At 30.0% G+C, this 22,385-nt stretch overlaps 3 protein-coding genes and 2 non-coding genes across 5 annotated transcripts; 2 read left to right on the forward strand and 3 right to left on the reverse strand.

Moving 5' to 3' along the window:
* Positions 1 to 1,878: 1,878 nt before the first annotated feature.
* Positions 1,879 to 2,497, reverse strand: LOC105434941. The gene has a single exon (XM_011653503.2). It carries the CDS (start codon positions 2,396 to 2,398, stop codon positions 2,111 to 2,113), a length of 288 nt encoding a protein of 95 aa, XP_011651805.2. The 5' UTR covers positions 2,399 to 2,497; the 3' UTR covers positions 1,879 to 2,110.
* A 2,045-nt stretch (positions 2,498 to 4,542) lies between these two features.
* On the forward strand, positions 4,543 to 4,624 carry TRNAS-GCU. Its single transcript has one exon. It is a non-coding gene; the product is annotated as a tRNA-Ser (tRNA).
* Positions 4,625 to 7,302: 2,678 nt separating this feature from the next.
* On the forward strand, positions 7,303 to 7,384 carry TRNAS-GCU. The gene has a single exon. It is a non-coding gene; the product is annotated as a tRNA-Ser (tRNA).
* Positions 7,385 to 8,231: 847 nt separating this feature from the next.
* LOC101213961 (hypothetical protein) lies at positions 8,232 to 9,160 on the reverse strand. Its single transcript, XM_004153244.3, has one exon. It carries the CDS (start codon positions 9,000 to 9,002, stop codon positions 8,574 to 8,576), a length of 429 nt encoding a protein of 142 aa, XP_004153292.1. The 5' UTR covers positions 9,003 to 9,160; the 3' UTR covers positions 8,232 to 8,573.
* Positions 9,161 to 12,421: 3,261 nt separating this feature from the next.
* Positions 12,422 to 14,428, reverse strand: LOC101218419 (AAA-ATPase At4g25835). The gene has a single exon (XM_004151694.3). The coding sequence runs from the start codon at positions 14,208 to 14,210 to the stop codon at positions 12,699 to 12,701; it is 1,512 nt and encodes a 503-aa protein (XP_004151742.1). The 5' UTR covers positions 14,211 to 14,428; the 3' UTR covers positions 12,422 to 12,698.
* Between the last annotated feature and the right edge of the window lie 7,957 nt (positions 14,429 to 22,385).

Here is a 22,385-nt window from a genome sequence, read left to right on the forward strand (position 1 = left end):
TTACTACTGAAGATGTTAAGTGTTCCATATTGGAAAAACCTAGGAGACTCATATTCTATATAAGATAGATGGGCTACTACTCACATACTCAATTAGTTTTGAGATAGAACCCCTTTCGACTTGATTGAATGTTCATGGATTTCTTTTGGGTTGAGATCAACCAACGTCCCAACGACGACATTCTTACTTAACAATGGCTTTAAAAGTTTCATCTCTTTTTTGCTACGTTTAAGTTGGGCTCATCAACCCTAGGCCACTTATTGATGGACTTAGACTCAGCTCGATCGAGATCGACCAAGCCCATTTCTATTTTGTATGTTGTTTGTTGATCATCTTTTATTCCCCAGTCCAACTACAACAATATAAAATTTGAAAATATGTTCATATATATCCGACAATTATTATTATTATATTCAACCAATTTTGATAAAAGAAAATCAAACTTAAGATATACTAAAATGACACGATTCAATTTTAGGACTGAAAATAATATTTTAACAAAAACAAAAATAATGATGCAGATTATTGGTGAGAAAAAATAATGTAAAATATATTCACACGTAAGCCAAAGCATACAATACTTTTCTAATTTACGAAAAAGGAAACAAAAAGCGAATATATTTTGAAATTCGTCAGTGATATCAATTTATGTGGATAATAATGTTATATATTTAATACAATAATTTTGAAATTTTCAGATTCCTTTGTTAGTTCCGTAAGCCTAAGAATTTTTTTAAAAAAATTCGATTGCAAAACCGAAATAGGAAAAGTATAATATTAAAATAAATTATATATAATATATATTTCTATATTTTGAAGCCTCTTAACACCAATTCTTTCTTTCTTTTTTAAATTGGAACAAAAGAATATTTCTATTAACGATAAAGATATTCTAATTAAGTAATAATAACATAAAAATTATTCACACGTAATTGAAAATGAGTGTCCTGTTTTTTCTTTTAACTAATCCTTTTTGCTTTCGTGGGCATGTTTTAGACTTATTTAGAATATAAGAATTTTGAAATTTCAACATTTCTTATTCATCCTCTGCAAAGTTTAAAAAGTGTATATTTCAAAGAGAATATAGCATGACGAGAAGAATCGAGTTGCTAAAATTTCAATGATTATTGAACCAAATTACAAAAATTACCCTTCAAGTTTGTTGATTTTATTTCCTCGCTTTTCTAATTTAAAAGTTACTATATTATCATTAAAATTTAATCAAAACTATTATTAAAGTAGAATGATCTAGAATTTTAAATTAGAAAAACTCATACTTAAAATTAATTGATAATGACCTAAAATGATATGACTATTCAATTATTGCCGTACAATTACTTATCTCAATTTCTATCTATAGTTACTAAAACATTTCTACTCATTTTTCTTTAAGGAAAAAACTTATTTCCTAAAAATTTATTTTTGAAAAAAAACATTAAGATATTATGCTATTTTTTAAAAAAATATAAAAAAAATTAAGAACAAAGGTATTATTTTATATTTAACCTAATCATTCTGTTATTAAAAAAATAGACAAGCTCATTTACTCTCCAATATTATGGGTAGTTTTTTCTTTTTCAAATTTCTAGAAATTATGTTGTCTTAATTGATAAATGAAGAATAATTCAATTGATTCATGCATAAATTTGTATCCTCCCTATTGAAAAAGTTGAAATAGAGATGGTGTCCTTTATCACTAAGTTAAAGAATTTTGATTATTTTTTTATATATATGCAAATAAATTAGATAATATTTAGTTGATGATTAAAATTTTTGATTTGTTTCCTTTTTATATTTGCAAAGAAATTGGATGAATATAGAGTTGAAAATTCAATATTTGATGTGGGAAATTGATAATAACAATAAACAAATTGAAAATGTTTTAAATGGATCAATTGATCAAATAATTTCCATTACCATTACCAAAGAACAAAAGAATCATTCAAATAACAAATACAAATAATCAAAATTCACAAAACCAACCCTTCTAACTTTAACAAATAACATAAAATCAAATCACCCCTACTCTTTTCTCACTTTACATGACTAAGACTAAACCCAGAACAGGTCAATCGGAACCAATTCAATTCGATCCCATCCATTCGTCTCCTTACAACCTGCCACCATCATCGGAACGATCGCGACGAGCCGACGATGGAGTGGAAACTTTTGTCGACGGAGAAAGCTCACCACCGGGAGGAAGGTCAGAAAGAGCGGCCAGAAACCGGCGAATACTGACGGAACGAGCCGGTTTAAAGCTGAGAGATCTCACTTTCTGGTCGTTGGAGAAGAGATTGGAGGATTTGGAGAGAATCAAATAGACAAGAAGCTGAATAAAGACGAACATGGCGATTCTGACGAACATCTCGCCGGCGTCGGTATCGAAAATCGGCGTCATAGTGAAGGATTGAGGATGAAAAAATGCGAGATGAAACGTTGATCAGTCGATGGATGAAAAAGATGGGAGTGAAATTGGATACAGAAAAAGGAGGTTTTGAGGGTTTTTTATAGAGGGAGGAAGCTATTGACGGAGGTTCTTTGACCGTCTTAGCCGCCATGTTTGTAAGAGAGAGAGAGCTTGCAAGGAAGGTTCCACATCTTTAGGATAATATTTACGTGTTTTTAATTGCATATATTCAATTTGTTATTTTTTTAATAATTATTAACGTGATATTTCATTTCTAATGATTTTAAACTATAAAACTACAAAATACCCAAAAAATACTCTAAAAAATGACTATATATAAGTGATAGATAATACATTAAAGTTGTCTACCCGTGTGTATATAATTTTATAAATATTTTCATTTATCTACTTATACTTGAAAATAGTAAATAATTTTTTCCTAAAAGAGTTGTTTTTTTCAAAAAGTTGTCAAATTTAAAGTAAAAAAATTAACAAAATATCTATAAAAATTAGGTGTAATAAATTTAGATATTTTTTAAGAATAAAAAAAATATAAAATATTTATAACGTAGACAAAAATCACTAGACGACAAAAAGTCATTTCACCAAATATATAATTTGATTTTCTTTTATTATTTTTGTTTGTGTTGACCAATTAATTCAATGTTAATTAACAATAATCTGTCATCAAAATTTAAATTAGCCTTTTTTTAATTAATTAGCTTGTTTAAAATAGGTTCATGCACATTAAATTTGATAGTCTAAAGATATAGGGTAATGTGAGTTTAATTTATCAATAATTTGTATATACTTCCTCTTCCGAAGTCAAGTAATCTTTCATAATTTCTATAATTGACAAGTGAGAAGGTTTTCAAAAGCTTTGGACAAAATGATTGAACGTTGTTTGTTGAAATAGTATTTTGTTCTACATTCTCTAGAAACAATGTAACAAAAATGACAAATATTAATCAAATTTGCGATAAAAACAATGTCTAGGATGAACGCCCAAAATCAGTTTAAATGAATATTATAGAATTAGGGTGTCATAATAATAGTTGAAATTATTTCTGAGTAAAGCCTTTTATTTATTAAATAATTTGGGTCCAAATTTGAATATTTGATAATAGTACTTCCGATGATCTTGTCAACAAAGAAAAGAAAAAAGACTATAACAATAAAAAAGAGATATTCTTTGTTATTTGTTTGAAATTGTGTTAAATGTTTTTGATAGCACAAGAAATTACAATCATAATTTGATTTAATTTTGAAGAGATAGTAAATGCATTAATTAAGTTAGCATGGCCTCGTGTTTGAGAATTTATATGAATGGATTTGAATCCCCAGTGCTGTTTATAATGTTTTAAATGGATGGGTTATGGTTATGTAAGGAAATAAATAAATTATTTATTGATAAATAGAAAAAGGTGTAGGTCAAAGTGTACGAGTATTTGGTGTGGTCAGAATATGCATATTAAATTGGGAAAGGAAGCATGCACATGCAACCACTATAAAACCCTTTAATTAAATTTGTATTCAAATAAATATCACTCATTGTAATGCCACGTCCCTTTTTTTCTTTTTTTTTTTTTTTTTTAAAAATAAAAGTCAAATTAAATATATAGATATATATAATTGAGAAACAAATGAATTTCTTTTTTCAATTTCTTTTCTTCTTTCCTTCAAGGTGTCCTGCCTAAGTTTATATTTCCACGTCTGACATTTAAGAACACATTGCTTTTATTTTGTATTGGACAATACAACACTTTCTGTTTATTTCTTTCTAAATTTTCTTCCAACTTAGATTGTTTTTTAAGATAATTCTTAAGATAATTTTAACTTTTACTTTAAGTTTTAAGTTTATTTTTTTAGGTTCTAATATTGTTGAATGATTGAATTTGATATTTTGCATTAATTAATTTAAAACATATTAAACCAATGTTATAATTACTTTCAATAAAGAAGAGAGAGTAAATAATAGATAATGAAATATAAGATTTTTAAGATGAGAACAAATAAATCTATCATTGAGATTTGAAACGTGTGCCAGATTAGTTTGGGTTATCCATTCGAAGGAGATTTGGTGGCATGCATGTAATTATGATAATTAAATTTTGGCTAGACAGCTGTCAGTAAGAGTCGCTTTGGCCGAGTGGTTAAGGCGTGTGCCTGCTAAGTACATGGGGTTTCCCCGCGAGAGTTCGAATCTCTCAGGCGACGTTTTCTTTTTTTTTTCAAATTGGTTAAGTTCTTTTATGATGTTTGACCTAACAAAATATACTTTGTTTGTGGCATTGTAAGTTGCTTGTTTGAGAAGATTCATGCAAGTTAGGGGAGCCTAGCATGGAAGATTATTCTAAGGAGTCACAAGGAAAGTCTACACATTGAGACACAAAGGTGAAACACGTTATCTAGTCATATGATTCACTACAAGAAATAGGGTATTCTCCAACGCAACTCCATGTCGACAAAAACCCCAAAACATGTTGGGGAATGTAACACCGACGTCTCAGTCGACATCGGCATGCACGTCGAGGATAATTTCCCTAACGCATATCGCAACGACAACGGAGAAAAGTTCACCGACGCACATTGCCAACACATCGTGGAAGGGATTTTGCAACGTCACGTCGCGGAATCCTTCCCCAACGCCACGTCGGTGCTAACCTAAACTTTCATTTTCTACATTCCTTTTCAATTCCATACTTCTATTATTCTTATAGTTTCTTCCTGGCTCTGCTATGATTTGAAAAGGTACAGTGAATCAAAAAAGTTGAAATGAAAAAGAAAAGGAGAAAAAAATAGGAGACTCCCGGCGGTGGCAGCAGTGAAGACGGACAACGACGACAACATGACTATCCTTCTTTCTCTCTCTCTCGGCTGATTTTGGGTTTATTTTCATTTTGCATTTAGTTCTGTGTTGAAGGGAGAATAAATAGTGTAGACTTTTTCCGACGTCTTCAAAGACATCAATAAAGGTAACTTTTGCTAACGTATGAAGTACAAACATCGGAGAAAGTTTAAATAATAAATTCATTATTTAAACTTTTTCCGACATGCCCCCTGCTACACGTCGAGGAAAGGTGACCATTGTCACTTCAATATAGATGCTTTTTTGCAACGTGTGGCATGTTGCATGTTGAGAAAAGGTTAAACAATAATTATTAAACTTTTTTCCGAAGTGCCCCTTGCCATACGTTGAGGAAAGTGAAAATTTGCGTTCACTTTCCTCGACGTTTGGCAAGTTGCATGTTGGGGAAAGTCTAACATTAAGTTTAATGCGTTCACTTTTCGCGACGCATGATGTTACATCGCAGAAAGGGACTTTCTACGACGTAGAGGAACAAGACGTCGAGGAAAGTCTAAAATTAAATTTAATGTGTTCACTTTTCGCGACGTTTGACAGGGTGACGTCAGGGAAAGTGAACGCGTTAAATTTAATTCTGGACTTTCTGTGACGTCTTATTCCTCTACGTCGCAGAAAGCCCCTTTCTGCAACGTAATATTTTGTGCGTCGGCGAAAGGTGATCAACGGCGACGCACCTTTCGCCGACGTTGTTCTGGCGTCAGAATTGTTTCGATTTCTTGTAGTGATTCAATATAGTTAATTTCTTAATAAGTTACGTATTTGTGATCCTCCTCAATCTTTATAAAGTGATATTTTCAATCGAGCTAAAGGCCCTCATATATACATAATGTGTCATCAAATTGGGTTACCAAAGTACTAATGTCTTATTCTGCCTTTTCTACTCATGTTGTTACTTCAATTATTAACTTGAGTGTTAACTTAAGTCATCAAGTAATTCAATTGTTACTTGTTTTTCTCAAGTTGAACAACCAAAATATTATCGTCTTCCTTGATCTATCGCATATACTTATAGGTTGTAATGTTTTGATGTCTTTTCTAAATATTTTCATAAGTTTGAGCATTTTTATAATTAGTAAAATAAACTAAAATATTTATGAATTATAGCAAAATTTTAGATTCTATTATTTATGAGTGACAAAATCTTATATTTTGCTATATTTTATAAATATTTTATTAAATTTATCATTTTTAACCATTCATTTAATAAGTTTTCACTTAAAATAATATTTCTTTCCTAAGTTATTATTATTTTGAAAATTAATTTGTAGGAATGATGAAAGTGAAGAAAATTTTGACACCAACAAGAGAAAAGGGTATTAGTGAAATCAAAAGTTGATGGCTGACTAAACAATCATATTTAAGTGGTTTTTTTCTACACAATTTAAGGGATTCTCTTGGAAGTCAATTTCAGTGAATAATTAAGTCTTTATTAAAAATATACCTAAAATATTTAAAGAAATTAATCAATTTATAACCTAAACTAGGGGTGATTTTAAAAATGCGGTGTTTTTTATAAAAAAAAAATTAGAAAAAATTGAGTGTTTTCAAAACGTTTTTTTTTTTTTTTTTTTTTTTGCATTAATTCAAAATGTTATTTTTCTCTTTTTTTACAAATTTTTTTCTTTCTTTTTGGATGGAAAACAAGGAAAAGAAGTCAATTTATATGACAGTCGACACCATTCAATTATTATTATTATTATTGTTTTGTTATTTATTATTATTATTATCATCATCATCATCCTTCTTCTTATTATTATCTTTTTTTTATTATTATCTGATTATAATGATAGTATTAGAAATAAGACATCCCAAGAACAAAACAAATTACTCCTTCCAAATAACCATATCTTCCAAAAATCCCCAACCATTTTAACCAAAAGCAGGGTCTATTTACACAAAACTTAAATCTTCCCTCGAAAGTAATAAATATGAAAGAAAAAAAAAGAATTTTAAGTATTAATTATATTGTTAAAAAATTACTTTAATTACGTAGATGAATATAATAATTTTGATTTAATATTCATTCATTGTCGCTTTGGCCGAGTGGTTAAGGCGTGTGCCTGCTAAGTACATGGGGTTTCCCCGCGAGAGTTCGAATCTCTCAGGCGACGTTTCATTTTTCATTCAAGCTATAAAAAGCTGAAACAATCCAAGGGTCCATGGTTTTGAAATTAATTAATCAGTATTGTAATAAAACCAAGTGTTTTGGAAAGGGCATTGATTAAATCCTTAAATCCAAAATGGTTTTGAATTGATTCCAAAGTTGTGTAATAATATAATTTTTGCTTCCTCAAAATTTTCGTTTATCAGTATAGAAAAATAAAAAGAATTGATTCGAAAGGAAAATGGATAGGGGTTAGATTAACCAACAATGGTGCCTTTGATGAGAAAAGGAGGCCCCATTGTATGGTTAGTTTTTGAAGTTCTCACATGTTGATGTTGTGGGTATTTTTGGTGGTTGTGGCTACAAGAAGAAGAGATAATAAAGGAGTAAAGGAGACAGAATCCCAAAGGTACTGTAATACAAAATTAATGAAATTTGCCCAATTATCCTACCTATTCATTAGCTTACATTTACATTAGTTATCAAGGTCATGTCTTCTTTATGTCAAAAACGTATGATGGTTCAATTGTCAACTTCACGAAAACTATTCAGAACTACCATCAATTTGAATCGCCGAACTATCTAGAACTATTAAACGAACCAAATAAACAAGCATTGAAAAAAGTGGTATTTTGTCCTTTTTATTCTTTTATGGATTTGAGCCCGGTCAAAACGTACGTTTTAGTAGTTTAGTGTCTTGGTCTACACAATTCAAAATTTCTATCTTCATTGTGACTTTGCTATATTATTATTCTTCTACCTAAAATCCCCTTTGTTTCATACTCGTCTCTCACTTATGAAAATTGAAATAAAAGGAAGAACCCAAATAGTTGTTCAAAACAAAAAGAAAAAGGTTGACACAAATCTCACTCGAATCACATACAAAATTAAGAAAATTCCTCACTCACAAACATGGATGTAGTAGTGGAGTACATATTTATGAAGGAAAAAGAAATAAAAAATAAATAAAAATACCGAAAATCGTAAAAAAGACTTAAAGAGGAGAGCAATATTGATTAGAGTCCTTGTACATCTAATCCTCTATATCTCTACATGTTAAAATCTAAATAGATCATTCCATCCACCACAAACGGGGAATAAGGATCTATTTTATTCTGAAATCAGATTCACACATGTTCATATCTGAAGAAAATGAGCAAAAACGTAAGGGAAATAGCAAACCGTAGCAACCGCAATCAGGTAGACGATTGGCGGAGCTTGGAAGCCTCCAGATCCGCGGCTTGCTTGAGGAAACTCTGATCGCCGTCATCAAGCGCCATCTGAATGGGAGAGGAGCCTAATCCATCAGCGATAGCGAGCAAGATGTTCTTCATCTCCGTACGAAACTCTTCGGCATCGACAGTACCGCTTTTATCACAATCAAACTGCTCGAAGATGGAATCGTAGAGCTGGGTGAGTTGTTCGGGGGTAGTAGCGACGTCGACGCCGAAGTGAGTCTCGATGAGGCGGAGGGTCTCGAAGGCCTTGCGGAGCTCGGATCGGGAGAGAACGCCGTCGTTGTTGAGATCAAGAGAAGCGAAGGCGTCGTCAATACTCTTGTTGAAGTGAGATTCGTCGTTGACGAAATTCCTGACCGTGGATCCGTCGAGAACGACCACCGCCATATGTGTGGGGGGGTTGATTATGTGTCTGTAGTGTGAGAGTCGGTGTATATGTGGTGGTGACTCGGTGGTGAGAGAAACGTTTGAAATGGGTTGGTTACGATTATATTGTGTTTTTGTATTTATAGAGCGGGGACCGGGTGCGACTTGTGATGAAACGAAAATTCCGCTCCAATTCTCTTCTTTTCTCCCATTCTTTTTTCTTTTCAATTAATAATATAATACTATCGGCTCACGTGGTTTTTTTTTTACAATTAAATATCCGGGCCGGGCCGTTTATCTTTTATTGGACCAAGTACAAAGAAGGTATCTATTCTTTCCACCAGGTTTTACATGCTTTGAGACCATACTTGGATTCAACTGGGTTCCAATTACATTTTCCTTTTTAATTTATCTTACACCCATATCCATGAGAATGGAGATTATAAATCCCCATGACAACCGGGATTGTCCCCATCTTCACTCCACATCTTTCCAACCCTACTATCTTCCTCTATCGCAATATTATTATATTTATAAATATTTTAAAATAATTTCCCATCCCAATTTCTACCAATAAGATACATTTGGAATAAAGAGTTGGGATATAGAAAATTAAGGAGTGTGAATATGACTTTCACTCATTATTTAGTTCAACAAAGCTCGTGAGTTCCACGACTTCAAAACATCAATTTTATATAGTCCTTTCAACTCTACTTCACCCACATGAACTAGACATAATCAAACCATTTTTAATTATAAACTGTTGACAATAAATTAAAAACAGGGAATTGAAAATTTGCACACCACATGTTTGTAAAAAGGTGTGTGAGAAGTAGAATAAGGACATGGTGCGGAGCTTTGGGGGCGTTGGCCGTGTCATGCGGCAGCGAATATATTCGAAGGCACGCCTACAAGCAAAGCAACCGTGTCCCGCCCCATTCCTTGGTGCGCCTTTTCTATTGTTGTGGCCTAAAACATTGGAGCATCTTAAGCTTCTTAAACCTCCCATTTCCACTACTTTTATTACTTCCTTTCTATTTTTATCAAGTCTTTTGTAAGCTTCTAAACTTTATAAAGTATTTAGGTGTTTAATTAATTAGGTATAAAAATTGAAATTGGATTTTATATAAAGTAGATTTGTGAATTTCTAAAAAAATGTTTTTTTTTTTTCAATAGTTGGCCTATTACATAATAATGTTCAGGATCTACTGTTTAAAGTTGAAGGAACCATTAAGAATTAATTGAAATTCAATGAAATAATTGAATGATTTAAAAAGATTACCATTTATTTTGAGAAATTATTTTATTTTTTTTAATTGATATTAATATATATAGAAACCAACCATTTTACCGAATGATGTATTATATTGAAAGAATAAACATAAATGCATTGGAAATGAATTATCTCGTTGTTCTATTGGAAATAGTGATTTTAACAAAAAAAGATTAAAGTAGTTTTTAGTATGCATAAAAGATAAAAGTTTTTTAATTACGCTTGAAGTTCAATTTCAGTTAAGTCATATGAAATTTTGCTCCAGTAATAATGGAGTTTGGAATGAAAACTTGGGAAACAACCTATAATGAAAATTATATTTAACACATTTATAAATATAACATGTCATTACAAATTTAAATTATTGGTTAAAATTAAAACATGTACTGTGCAATTTATTATAAATCATAAGTTCAAATATAATTTTGAACTTTGTATTTTAAAGTTTTTTGGTTTTCACGAATTTTAGTTCTCACTTTTTCACCCAATCTTAATTTTAGTCCTTCATGCTCTCAAAAATGTTCTTATTATTTATCAACATTTTTACCCTAAAATTTTAGTATATATTTACATATTATACTTCTTTCCATAAAAATTATCATTAATCTTTAACCAATTTTGAAAAATTAAATTTAAAATATATTTAAAGGAGATGGAGTGAAATTAGATAATTAAAAATTTACGAGAACTAAGTTGTAAGAGTTGGGTCTGATTAGTTTTTATTTTTGGATTGGACTGGGTTAAATTTTTTATGTTTTGTTCATGTTGGGTTACATTTTCAAAAATATGAATTGACCGAACCCAACTCGAACTTCTTATATTATTAATATATATATATATATATATATATATATATATATATATATATATAACTTTAAAATATTATATTTTGATATTTAATGTTTTGATTTTTATGAATTTTTTTGGTATAAATTTAAGTATTTTAAGTTAACAAAAAATATAATTAAAAAAGAAAAATAAATAAACAAATTGACAATTCAACTCAGTCTAATTCAATTCGGGTTAGGTTGATGATCGTATTTGAGTTGTTTTGGTTGTGAATTTGACAACCAAAAGATTGAAGTTGTCTAAAACCCCAATCCAACCCAATTACCTCTAAAATTAATAATATATAGTTTATTTTCAACCAACATAGAGAAAATAACTACAACTAATTTTATTATTTATAAATAATACAGTATCAAGTGCATATTTACATTACAATTCAACTTCACTATTTACTAACACACTTATCTAAAAATATTAAAATACAACTTTGTTTTCATTCAATATCCTTTTGATACGATGTTTAAACCATCCCCTCATTTTCTTGAAAAATAAATAACCTAAAATTTAAGAGAATGAGTATATATACATTATTATGTTTATGTTTATAAAAAAAGACAATATTTTCATTTATACATTATTATATTTAGGTTAGGGTCACTAGCAAAAATAATAAAAATATTTATGATAATAGGGTCCATATTACTACATTTTCGAAATTGTAAAAGTAGAAAATTTAAAAGTTGATAACTCTTCGATAGATCTATGATAACCCTTCGATAGTCCTCTAACAGTTGCCTGATAATCGTATGATATTACTAATTATTTGTCATATTTGTGACATTCACAATATGTTTAAAAAGAAAATGGCGTTGGCTATTTTTTGTTAAATATTTTTACCATACGGTGGAATTTGGGTTCGTGTTAACAGAAGAAAGAATTTAAAAAACTGATTTGGTGTTTAATAAGAATATAAAAAATGAAAATAGAAGAGAGAGAAATGTGTTAGGAGAAGAGAGGGAGAACCAAAAAGTAGAGTGGTGGATGAAAAATGGTGAGCATCAAAGATGTGACCACGTAGAATTGAGTATGAATATCATTAAACGTCAAATGCATATGGTTTAAGAAGACAATTATTCACATGTTACATAATAGTAAAGAAATGCATATTAATTCTTAGTGTAAGATGTGGTTTTATAGTAAAAAGATAATTTAGATGTAAAATAGGCAGGATGGTTAACACAAAAAGATTTAGACTTGAAAATTAGAACAATTGTGTGCCTTTTAGACAAAAATAATAGTTAGATGTGAATGGAGGTTTAGCATAGTGATGGTTTGGCTATAAAGGGTAAATTACACACAAACCATAATCAAACTTAAATTACAAACCTCAATAGTGTATGACAATGAAATTAAAAAAGAAAACCAAATAGTTACAAACTATGCCAAAACCTGTATTCAATTAAAAATATAATGACCTGTTGAATTTTTATTGAACACTTTATAAAGTTGAGAGTGGAGACTTTGAACACAGATTCGAAAATTTGGTACTAAATTTGTAATTTAACCTAAAAACAAAGCAAAAGCATAAACAAAAACAAACAAAAAAAAAAGAAGAGAGAAGAGAGAAGAGAGAAGAGAGAAGAGAGAAGAGGTGGTCAAACCCCTCTTCTTCCAGAGTCAGACTTAGTCAATGACCGCAGTCTCACTAAAAAATTCACTTTCTTCTCCGACGCCGGCCCTTCTTTCCTCCTCTTCCCCACATATTTCCCCGGTGATGAATCCCAATTCTCCGGCGACCCAACCACCAGAACGCTCTCTGGCGATCTCATCACTATTTCTTCATATTCCGCCGCCCCTCGTCCACCACCGCTACCCAAAACTCTCGCCTGTAAAGCGGCGACAACTTCCCTCATCGCCACGTCAGCATCCCGACGATTCCTGAGTAAAATCTCCCCTATCTGCGCCGGCGTCAGACCACCCCCTGACCTTATACAGCTATCAACAACGTCAAACAGCGCATGAGACTCAATCTCCAAATAGTTCTTCACCAGCGTCCGAAACGCCGCCGGCCCACAAGTTCCTAGGCTCACATGCACGTCCATTCTCCCACACCGGACCAACGCCGGGTCAATCTTTTCCCGGTAATTCGTTGTAAAAACAACGATTCTCTCTTCCCCACAACAAGACCAAAGTCCATCCGTAAAGTTCAAAAGCCCCGACAACGTCACGCGCCCCATCTCCTCCTCGTGATCCTCACGCGCCGCTACCTTCGTAACACGATCCGCCGTCAAGTCAACCGAACAATCAATATCTTCAATCACAATCACCGACCGGTTCGTCGTCTGAATAAGAAGCGAACGAAGCTCAGAATTATCAGAAACCTTCGTCAATTCCAAATCATACACATCGTAGCAGAGGAAATTCGCCATTGCCGCAATCAAGCTCGATTTCCCAGATCCAGGAGGTCCATAAAGCAGATACCCACGTTTCCAAGCACGGCCAACTCTACTATAAAACTCCCTCCCGGCGGCAAACGCCATTAAATCATTCATAATCTGTTTCTTCAACTCTGTTTCAAGCGCCAGAGTTTCAAAAGTAGAAGGGTGCCGAAACGGAACAGAGACCCAGCCAGAATCATAAGAACTAGCATTACCATTGTTAGTAAAGAGACGACGTTCACGGGAAGTCCGTTCAAACTCCGCCGCAGTGGCGGTGATGTGATCGAGATACAGAGGTAGTAGAGCTTGACGGTGGCGTTTGGGGATTTTGAGAGAGAAGCTTCGTTTCTCATCCAAGGAATCCTGAACGGTCTCGACTTGATGAGTCCAGGAAATGCGTTGGCCGTTGAAGGTGACGTGAACAGACTGATTGGGGGCGACAGTGAAGGAGATTCTGTTGGAGGATTTGGAACGGGAGAGGGAGAGACGGCGGCAGGCAGCGGAGTTGTGGAGGGAGTTAAGGTAGAGAGTGACGTGGCGGTAGAGTTCGTTAAGGTCGACGGAGCAGTAGCCGTTGAATTCAGGGATATCGAAATAAGAGAAAGGGGTGAAGAAATCTTGAAGGGATTCGTAAAGCGAATGGAGAAGAGATAAGAATTGGGAAGGGAGGATGTTTTGGAGGACCGTTAGAAGGCCTAAGAAAGACCATAATTGAGAGAGGATTTCCATGCTTTGTTTTTGTTTTTGTTTTTGTTTCTTTTGTCTTTTGAGAATTGGGTTTGTGATTTTAGTGGAGAAAGGTTGAAGATGAAGATGGTGAAGATGAGGACGACGAGGTTTGGTTTGGTTTTGGAAGAAGGAATGAGATTTAAAAGAAAGGGGTGAGGGAAGGAGAATTTGTGTATATTTATTTTAATATGTGGACTGACAAAGGTAAAAGATGGATAAAGAAGAACCCATCCACTCTCTTCTCTCTCTCTCTCTCTCTCTCCACTTTTTGTCATGTTAATTAAGATCTATGATTCTCTAATCTAGTTTTCTTCTCCTTTTTTCTTAATAAACTTTATCCAAGAATAGAAGACTAAGTAAACACAACAACAATTAGAATAACCAAAACAAACCTTGTGAATGTGATCCTTAATTACTTGTCTAGTTTTGATTCATATAATTAACCACTTCATCCTTGGGTTAAGGACATATTTAATCAAGAGACAATAAACTTAACTAAGGAGCATAATTGAGTTTCATAACCTACTTAGAACGTCTTTCAAAGGATGTGGTTAAAATTTGTGTTTATTATTGAAGTAAAAAGAAAAAAAGAGAGGAAAAATAGTGTTAAAATAATGGAACCACAGTGTTAAAGTTAAGGGTAGTAAAGGTTAAAATGATTTTGTGTGCTGGAAATGGAGTGAGTGAGTGAGTGAGTGAATGAGATGGATGGGCGGCGGAGCGTAAGTAAGTAAAAAGCAAAAGAGAAGAATGAGGCAGCGCCGCATTGGGGCATGCGCCAACGACACGGGCGGCTTTTGCTTTTGTGCAGTTTGCTTTATGTTTTCCAACTCTTCACTATTTCTTTCTTTCTTTCACATTTTTACTTTCACTTTTTCTCTTTTCTTTCGTTTCCTCAATTCCCATTTTCCATCAACTTATTGCTCTAATTCAAATTTATTATCTAATGCTACAAACATTTAAATACATAAATATAGGACTGTATGTCCTCAGTTTACTAATGCCCAATTAGTGAATCATCATATATGTTTCTCCATTTTCTCTATTCTTTTACATTTTTCTACTCAATTTCTAACAATATGGATAGATTAAATTTGAATGACCTAAATTTGTGTCTTAACAGTTACTAAACCCTCTACATACACAACACCTACTAAATACTCTATTAAACCATTTCAATTTGAGTATGGATAGAACTTAATTTTAAATTTTATAAACTAATTTAATTTTTAATAAATTTAACATGTTATAAATCTATTCAACATAAACTTGCATACTAAACCCTATTTTGTTAACATTTTATTTATTGTTTCTTAATATTTTATAAACTTGTTAATCTATTCTTCTTCTAGTGTTAAAAGTTTTTTTTTTTATTCGTCAGTAGCTTAATTTTAAACTTACATGCTATTTTATAGAGATTATTTTTAAATATTGTAAAATGGATCAACTAATTTATAAATATAACAAAATGACCGTATTTATCACTAATAAGTATTAATTAATAGATGTCTCTCGATGTTTATCACTCTAGCAACATTTTGCTACATTTTAAAATATTTTAAACAGTTTTGACATTTAAAACAAATCTCCATTTTTTATTTATCTTATTTTCTCACTATATGTTATCTTTTATTTTGAATTAATTTCTTCAAAATGTTTGTGAATAACAAAATTACTGAAAATATTTATAAAATATAGAAAAATTTTAGAATTAATCAATGATACACTTCTATTTGTGTCTATCATACCATTGATAGATTTTAAAATTTGACATATTTGTAAATATTTTGTTTATTTTTTTATATTTGAAATAATACTTTATATAACCTATTATATAGAATTATATATTATTATAAGTTTGGATAAACAAATATTAGAAAGATGTAAAAGCAAATGGTTATCAAACAAATTTTATTTATAACAAATGTGAAGTGTCATTTTCGTTACTAATTCTTAAAAAAAAAAAAAACATTACCATACGTGACCTCATGATAATAAAATTATTAGTAACTTTTAAAATTTTATGACTTTTTTTAAAGAATTGTTTACATGCATTTAACCTATTTAGTTAACACCAAAATCAAAATTAAAAGTTGAAAGTTGTATATACTTAACAAGTCTTTAAACACAATTTTTTTTTATAAAAAAAATTAGGATTTATTTCATAGAAACATAAAAGTTTGTATTAATTGAAAGTGCATTGTTTTTCAACTACATTTCTTTAGTGTATGTTATGTTTAAAGTTTGACAAAGAAAAAAGAGAAAGAAAGAAAGAAAGAAAGAAAAAAGGGCCTTTGAGTTTGATTAATGTGGGCATGAGAGAGCATTATTGGTTAGACACTAAATTCAAATTGTCTTTTAAATTAACTCTCTATTATTTTATATTAAAACTATTTATTATTGTTATTCTTTTTCTTTCACTTAAACATAATAATAATTGTTAATATCCTTTACTCATAATCTTATTCAATTGTATTGGGAGAAATAATCAAATTATATTCAATAGCTGAATTCATCAACCAAGTTGTTGAACAAAACCATTGTTACAAACTAATTTTAATAAATATCAATAATAATTAATATAAGGTTCAAGTTATGGATTCAATTCATATGTTCACATTTTATTTTACTTAGTTGAGAATGAAAATTAGTGAAAAGATTATTCAATATAAAACTTAATCCTACACATGTTTAAAAAAAACATGGTTCAAGTTAATTTATATATCTTTAATCGGAAGATTTCATTACAGTCAATTTTAAAATATAAAATTGAAATAGAAACAAAACTGAAAAGAAAAACTACAACATTTTAAAATCAAAACAAATTAAAATCAAACTTAAAAGTTAAAGGTATTAAAAGCATAAAATTGTATAACCGAGAGGGAAAATAAAAACTACATACAAATTCATAGATAAAAAAGATATTTTTTCCAAAACTTTTATTATACATTAAAAATTGTAACACTTTTGCAAGTTTAAAGTTAGAACAGTGAATTGGATGAAATTTAAAATTTAGAGTAAATATGGATAGAATTCAAACCATTTATTTGTAAATATTGTTTTCTTTTCCTATATTGAATTATTTGATTGAGAGACACCTTTAGTCACAATCATATGTAAGACAAAAGAATATACAGATAGAAAACAAGGTATCAATCATTGGTGAGTTGAATGAAATTTCACTATTTGAATAAATATAATCTATTTTCTTTTTCAAATATACAAACTTAAATACAACTTCTCATTTTTTTCAACTAGCATGGATCTTAGTACATATTAAAAATTAAACAATTAACCAATAGATTATGAATTCAGTGTGAGTTTCTTTGACATCGTCTAAATTTTGTATAGAATCAAACGAATCATCCATTGAAAAAAAAAAATATTAAGACATCGCCTTTAGGTATATGGAGAGGAGATGGGTTTGTGAGGATGGTTCTTACTTTTTTTTTTTTCCCTTTAATTTTTGTTGAACCAATAGCAAATTATTTTCTTCTTTAGAGGGCTTTTACTTTTCTTAAGCAAAGTTTACATTTCCATATCACTTTGTTGGGTTATAAAATATAATTGTCATTCTTAAAATGCCTAATTGGAAAAGGACAACTTTGATAAACCCATCTTCAAATTGTAATGTCTATACCAACATTGCATTCCTTTTTTCTCTGTACTTTTCTTTTTTATTTTTTGTGTGTGTGGTTCCTTTAACTTTTCTTTTTCGGTTGAAAAATGGTTGAAAAATGAAAAAGAAAAAGCTAAAGTGCAATGAGAGAGGTGAAAAAAGAAAAGTGATTTAGGGTTAAGGAAGCAAAAGTCATGAACATCATCAATATATGTGTGTGTATGTGTGTGTGTGATGAAAGTTGAGAACATAAGGAATCAAAACAAAAGAAAGCCAAAAGAAAAATATGACTGTCAATCATATATCATATTAATTGGCTAATATATAACAATTTATTATATTAATAATATTTTTCATGGTTAGGATTATTAAGATTACAAAAAGTAGTTTTTAGCATACATTAAAATTTGTCTCTAATTTTTTTGGGTTAACTACATAAATATGTTGGTTCAAAATTTATAGTAAAAATGTTAATAAATAATAAAATATTTCAACATAGATCAAAAGTTGATTATCCACAGTTGTAACTATGTATACATCCATAAGTACTCAAGCTAATTAAAGAAGATGATTATATATATATATATAAATTTAAGATAAGTTTGTAATTGAAGTGATTAGGATAAATGAATGATGTATTCTTTATTAAAGGCAGCAAAAACGAAAGAATAATTTTGATATTCAGCTTTGTAGTAATGTTTTTAATGGCTATGGGAGTTGCAATTTTCAGCATGGAGGGGAAGTACTAAAAAGACAACATTAAAATCTCCTTTAATAAAAACTAACACACCCTTTAATATCTAATCTACCTTTTCACTAATCATATTTTACCACCATTCATTCTCTTTAATTAATCTTTATGTACACTTTATTTTTAATTGACATGGCCCACCTTACAAACAAAACCTGCCTCTCATTTTTCCTAAACAAATATTCATACATTTTTTACATTTTTCTCAAACTTACAAAAAAATCTTTAAACTTTTAAATTATAAATTTGGTTTCCATGATCAGAGGATAACGTTTGTTCTCCTGAAGTTCAATTTCTATTTATAAATAGTTTTTATCATTTCATTTAACTCTTTCTAAATAAGTTTTAACATGAGAACTATTTGAGAGTGTTAGGGTCTAAATTCTAAATATAATAATCATACGAAATTAATTCTAACTTAGGATAAATATTTTGAATATTTTTTTTTTATATATATAAAAAAAGTAAATATTACCCTTAACCTTTAGTTTGGGTGAGGATCATTAGTGTTCTTTGTTTATAAAATACATATAATACATATGAGTTTTTTTAGAAGTTGTAACAATACATTTAAACTATTAGAAATAAAAGTTTAAGAAACACATTTCACAAAGTACACTAATTGTTTAATCTTTCGTTTCAAAAATATTTTTTAACTTTTATAAGTGTGTATTATTTGTGCGTTGAATTTTCTCCTATTGAGTTGCATTATTAATTTGCACCCATTTTCTCAATAGCATAACATAGTCGAAAACTTTGAGTAAAACATACAAATCTTACAAACTTTTTCTTCAATCTTGCAAATTAAAATCTTTCCTCAAAATTAGGGAGAATTACTACATACAAAAAGATGATCATGAGAAATCTTTCATAACTGATCACAAGAAGTAGGCTTAACATAAAAAGAAAAAAGATGAAAGGAATTTTTCCATGGTTGTCTTCAAATTAATTATGACACAAGTCTTAATTTGTCTGTCTTTCTATGTACTAAACTCAAATGAAAGTATTCATAACACACACATTCAAGTACTAATACAACCCCTTGTTAATACATTTTACAATATTTTAATGATTCGGTTGCATATATATCTTAGATGAAGGTGAGAGTGTGTTAGAGTGTTTTGATGAATGAAAGGAGAGTTTAGGGTTTAGGGTGTTTTACCAACTAAACTCAATTAGTTGAAGGTGAGAGTATGTTAGAGTGTTTTGATGAATGAAAGGAGAGTTCTAAAATTGGAAGAATACTTATTGAAATTTTAGAATGTTGAGAGATGCTTTTGAAACAAAGTACACGAAGTTAATTATACGGACTATTTTCTATAATTTAACCTTAAAATTTTAATCCACATTAATGCATTAATCACACATCAATTATTATCTAAATAATTGATGGAACAATCATCAATGTGAAGCAAATTTTAATTAATTTTTTTTCTTTTAGAATTTCTTATTCACGTCTTTTTTTAGTTAAATAAGAAAGTAGACAATTCAACATTCAAACTTAACTAAAGAATAAAATATTGATATACATTATATCCACTTTTATTACCTTGAAATTGACATCAATTTCATAATTAGATATAGCTAAGCTTGCCGTCTAAATTAAATTTAATATTCAATATATTTATTTAAAATTTAAATTGATATAATTAGTGATAAACGCTCACTATCGTTGTTAGATGCAAAATTAGAGGTTCTTCTAAGATTCTTGAAAACACTCACAAAGAAAGCTACTTAGATCAAATTTAAAATCTATAATGATTACTCTTAGACCTTAACCCAACTCATTCTAGCAAAAGTTGGATCAAGAAACTAACATTATATATAATTTTTGGCTCAAAATTATTGGCCGTTTCATGTTAATTTGCTAGTTTTTGAAGGTGTTGTAGTGTAAAAGTCTCTTGAATCTTATTTGTCTTCTTTCTAGTAATGGTATTGTAATAAATGTTGGGGTAGAAATTTGAATCTGAGACCTGTTCGCTATTATTATTATTATTATTAACCATATACATGTTTTTCTTTAATATTTAGTTAAAACAATATCAAGTTTCAATTTATAAGAAAATATACCCAATTTAAATTTTAAATTACCAAAAATAAACATTTTAAATTTCAATATATATGTGTTTCTTGTTTTCATTTTCTAATACCACTGGATCCACACGTATTATTATCTATCCAACCTAAACTTTTATATTTTTATTTTTCTTTAAAAAAATAATATATGCTATATGTTTTAAAATTTTGCAATTATAACAAGGATTTTTATCAATGATAGACTTGTATGGTTCTATTTGTGATGGATCACCAACTACATATTCTAGACCACAAGGGCTAATCAACATAGAAATCTATCGTCTATATTTATGATTCATCCTTGTATCTTTCTCTCACTATTAGTGCGTGTATATACAAACTTTTTAAAGCATGTGAAGCTTTACACATGACCATTTTTTAAAAACAAGAATAATGGAATTATTGTGTAAAATTCATTAAAAGGCTTATTATGAATTTTGATAAAGGGTGTAATATTTATTTATTAAAATGACCATCTTAATTTAGAAAAAGGGTTAAAAATTTTCTTATAGTGACCAATGCAACAACACTAGTACAAAAGTGGGCTACGACGACAGTTATTTACTGTCGCGAACAGATTTCGCGACAGTTATTTTCAGTCATAGAAGCGGGAGTCATGGAAAGTCCTTCGACGACAGTTTTTGAAAACTGTCGCAATAGGTTGTTTTATGACATGAAATAAATGTCGTTAATCAACATTCAACGACATTCAATAACTGTCATAATTTATTTTATGACATTCAATAACTATCATCATTTCTTTATTAACGACAGTTAAATAATTGTCACGAATTCTATTATCGTGACATGTATTAATTGTCATGAATATGTTTTTCGCGACAGTTTTTTTTTGTAAAAATGTCATTGTTTAGTTATTGACGACATTTTTTTCTAGTCAACGATTGTGCAATCGTGACAGTTTTTTCGATAACATTAAATGTCATTGTTTTGCCATTGACGACATTTTTTTCCAGTCAAATATAATGCAATCGTGACAGTTTTTTTTTTAAAAAAATTGTCATTGTTTATCTTATGACGACATGTTATTCCTGTCACATATAGAGCAATCGTGACAATTTATTTTGTTAAATAACTGTCATCGTTCTCCAATTTACAACAATTATTAACTATCACATTTCTCAATTTCCTATAGTTTTATTCTGTTCTCCATGCAGCTCCACCATTACACGAACCATTAGAATGACAATAATATAGCTGAGAATGACAAATTTGAAATTATACAAGTTTCATACCAATGTACAAGAAAATAGCCAACACTTTAATATATATACACTATAATACGATTTATAATATTTGTACATCTTAATACAAGTTTTAGTAATCCACATGTACGAAATACTAGCCCTTAATCAAAAAATATCTTAAATAACATTCGAATATATTTGACTGGACCAACCGAGAATGTTCGTTTCTGGAAATGATATTTGAAACAAAACTCATGAACTTGTCGACTCCAGTTGAACCTACAAAGAATCCATAACACATACGTACAGTCAATGAATAACTAAATCAACGTCTCAACAAAATATAGAACACAAACAAGAACTTCAACACTTGATTCCATGAAATGAAAAGAGAAGACCATGAGGACTATATTAGGCAAACACAACAAACAAAAACATACTGCTACTCTTTCTCTGTAGAATACACATACCAAAAACATACCCAGCTCACTCTCCAATTCTCTATTCATTTTACTACCCCCACT

Source organism: Cucumis sativus, chromosome 3, assembly GCF_000004075.3.
Source record: "Cucumis sativus cultivar 9930 chromosome 3, Cucumber_9930_V3, whole genome shotgun sequence".
Lineage (NCBI taxonomy): Eukaryota > Viridiplantae > Streptophyta > Magnoliopsida > Cucurbitales > Cucurbitaceae > Cucumis > Cucumis sativus.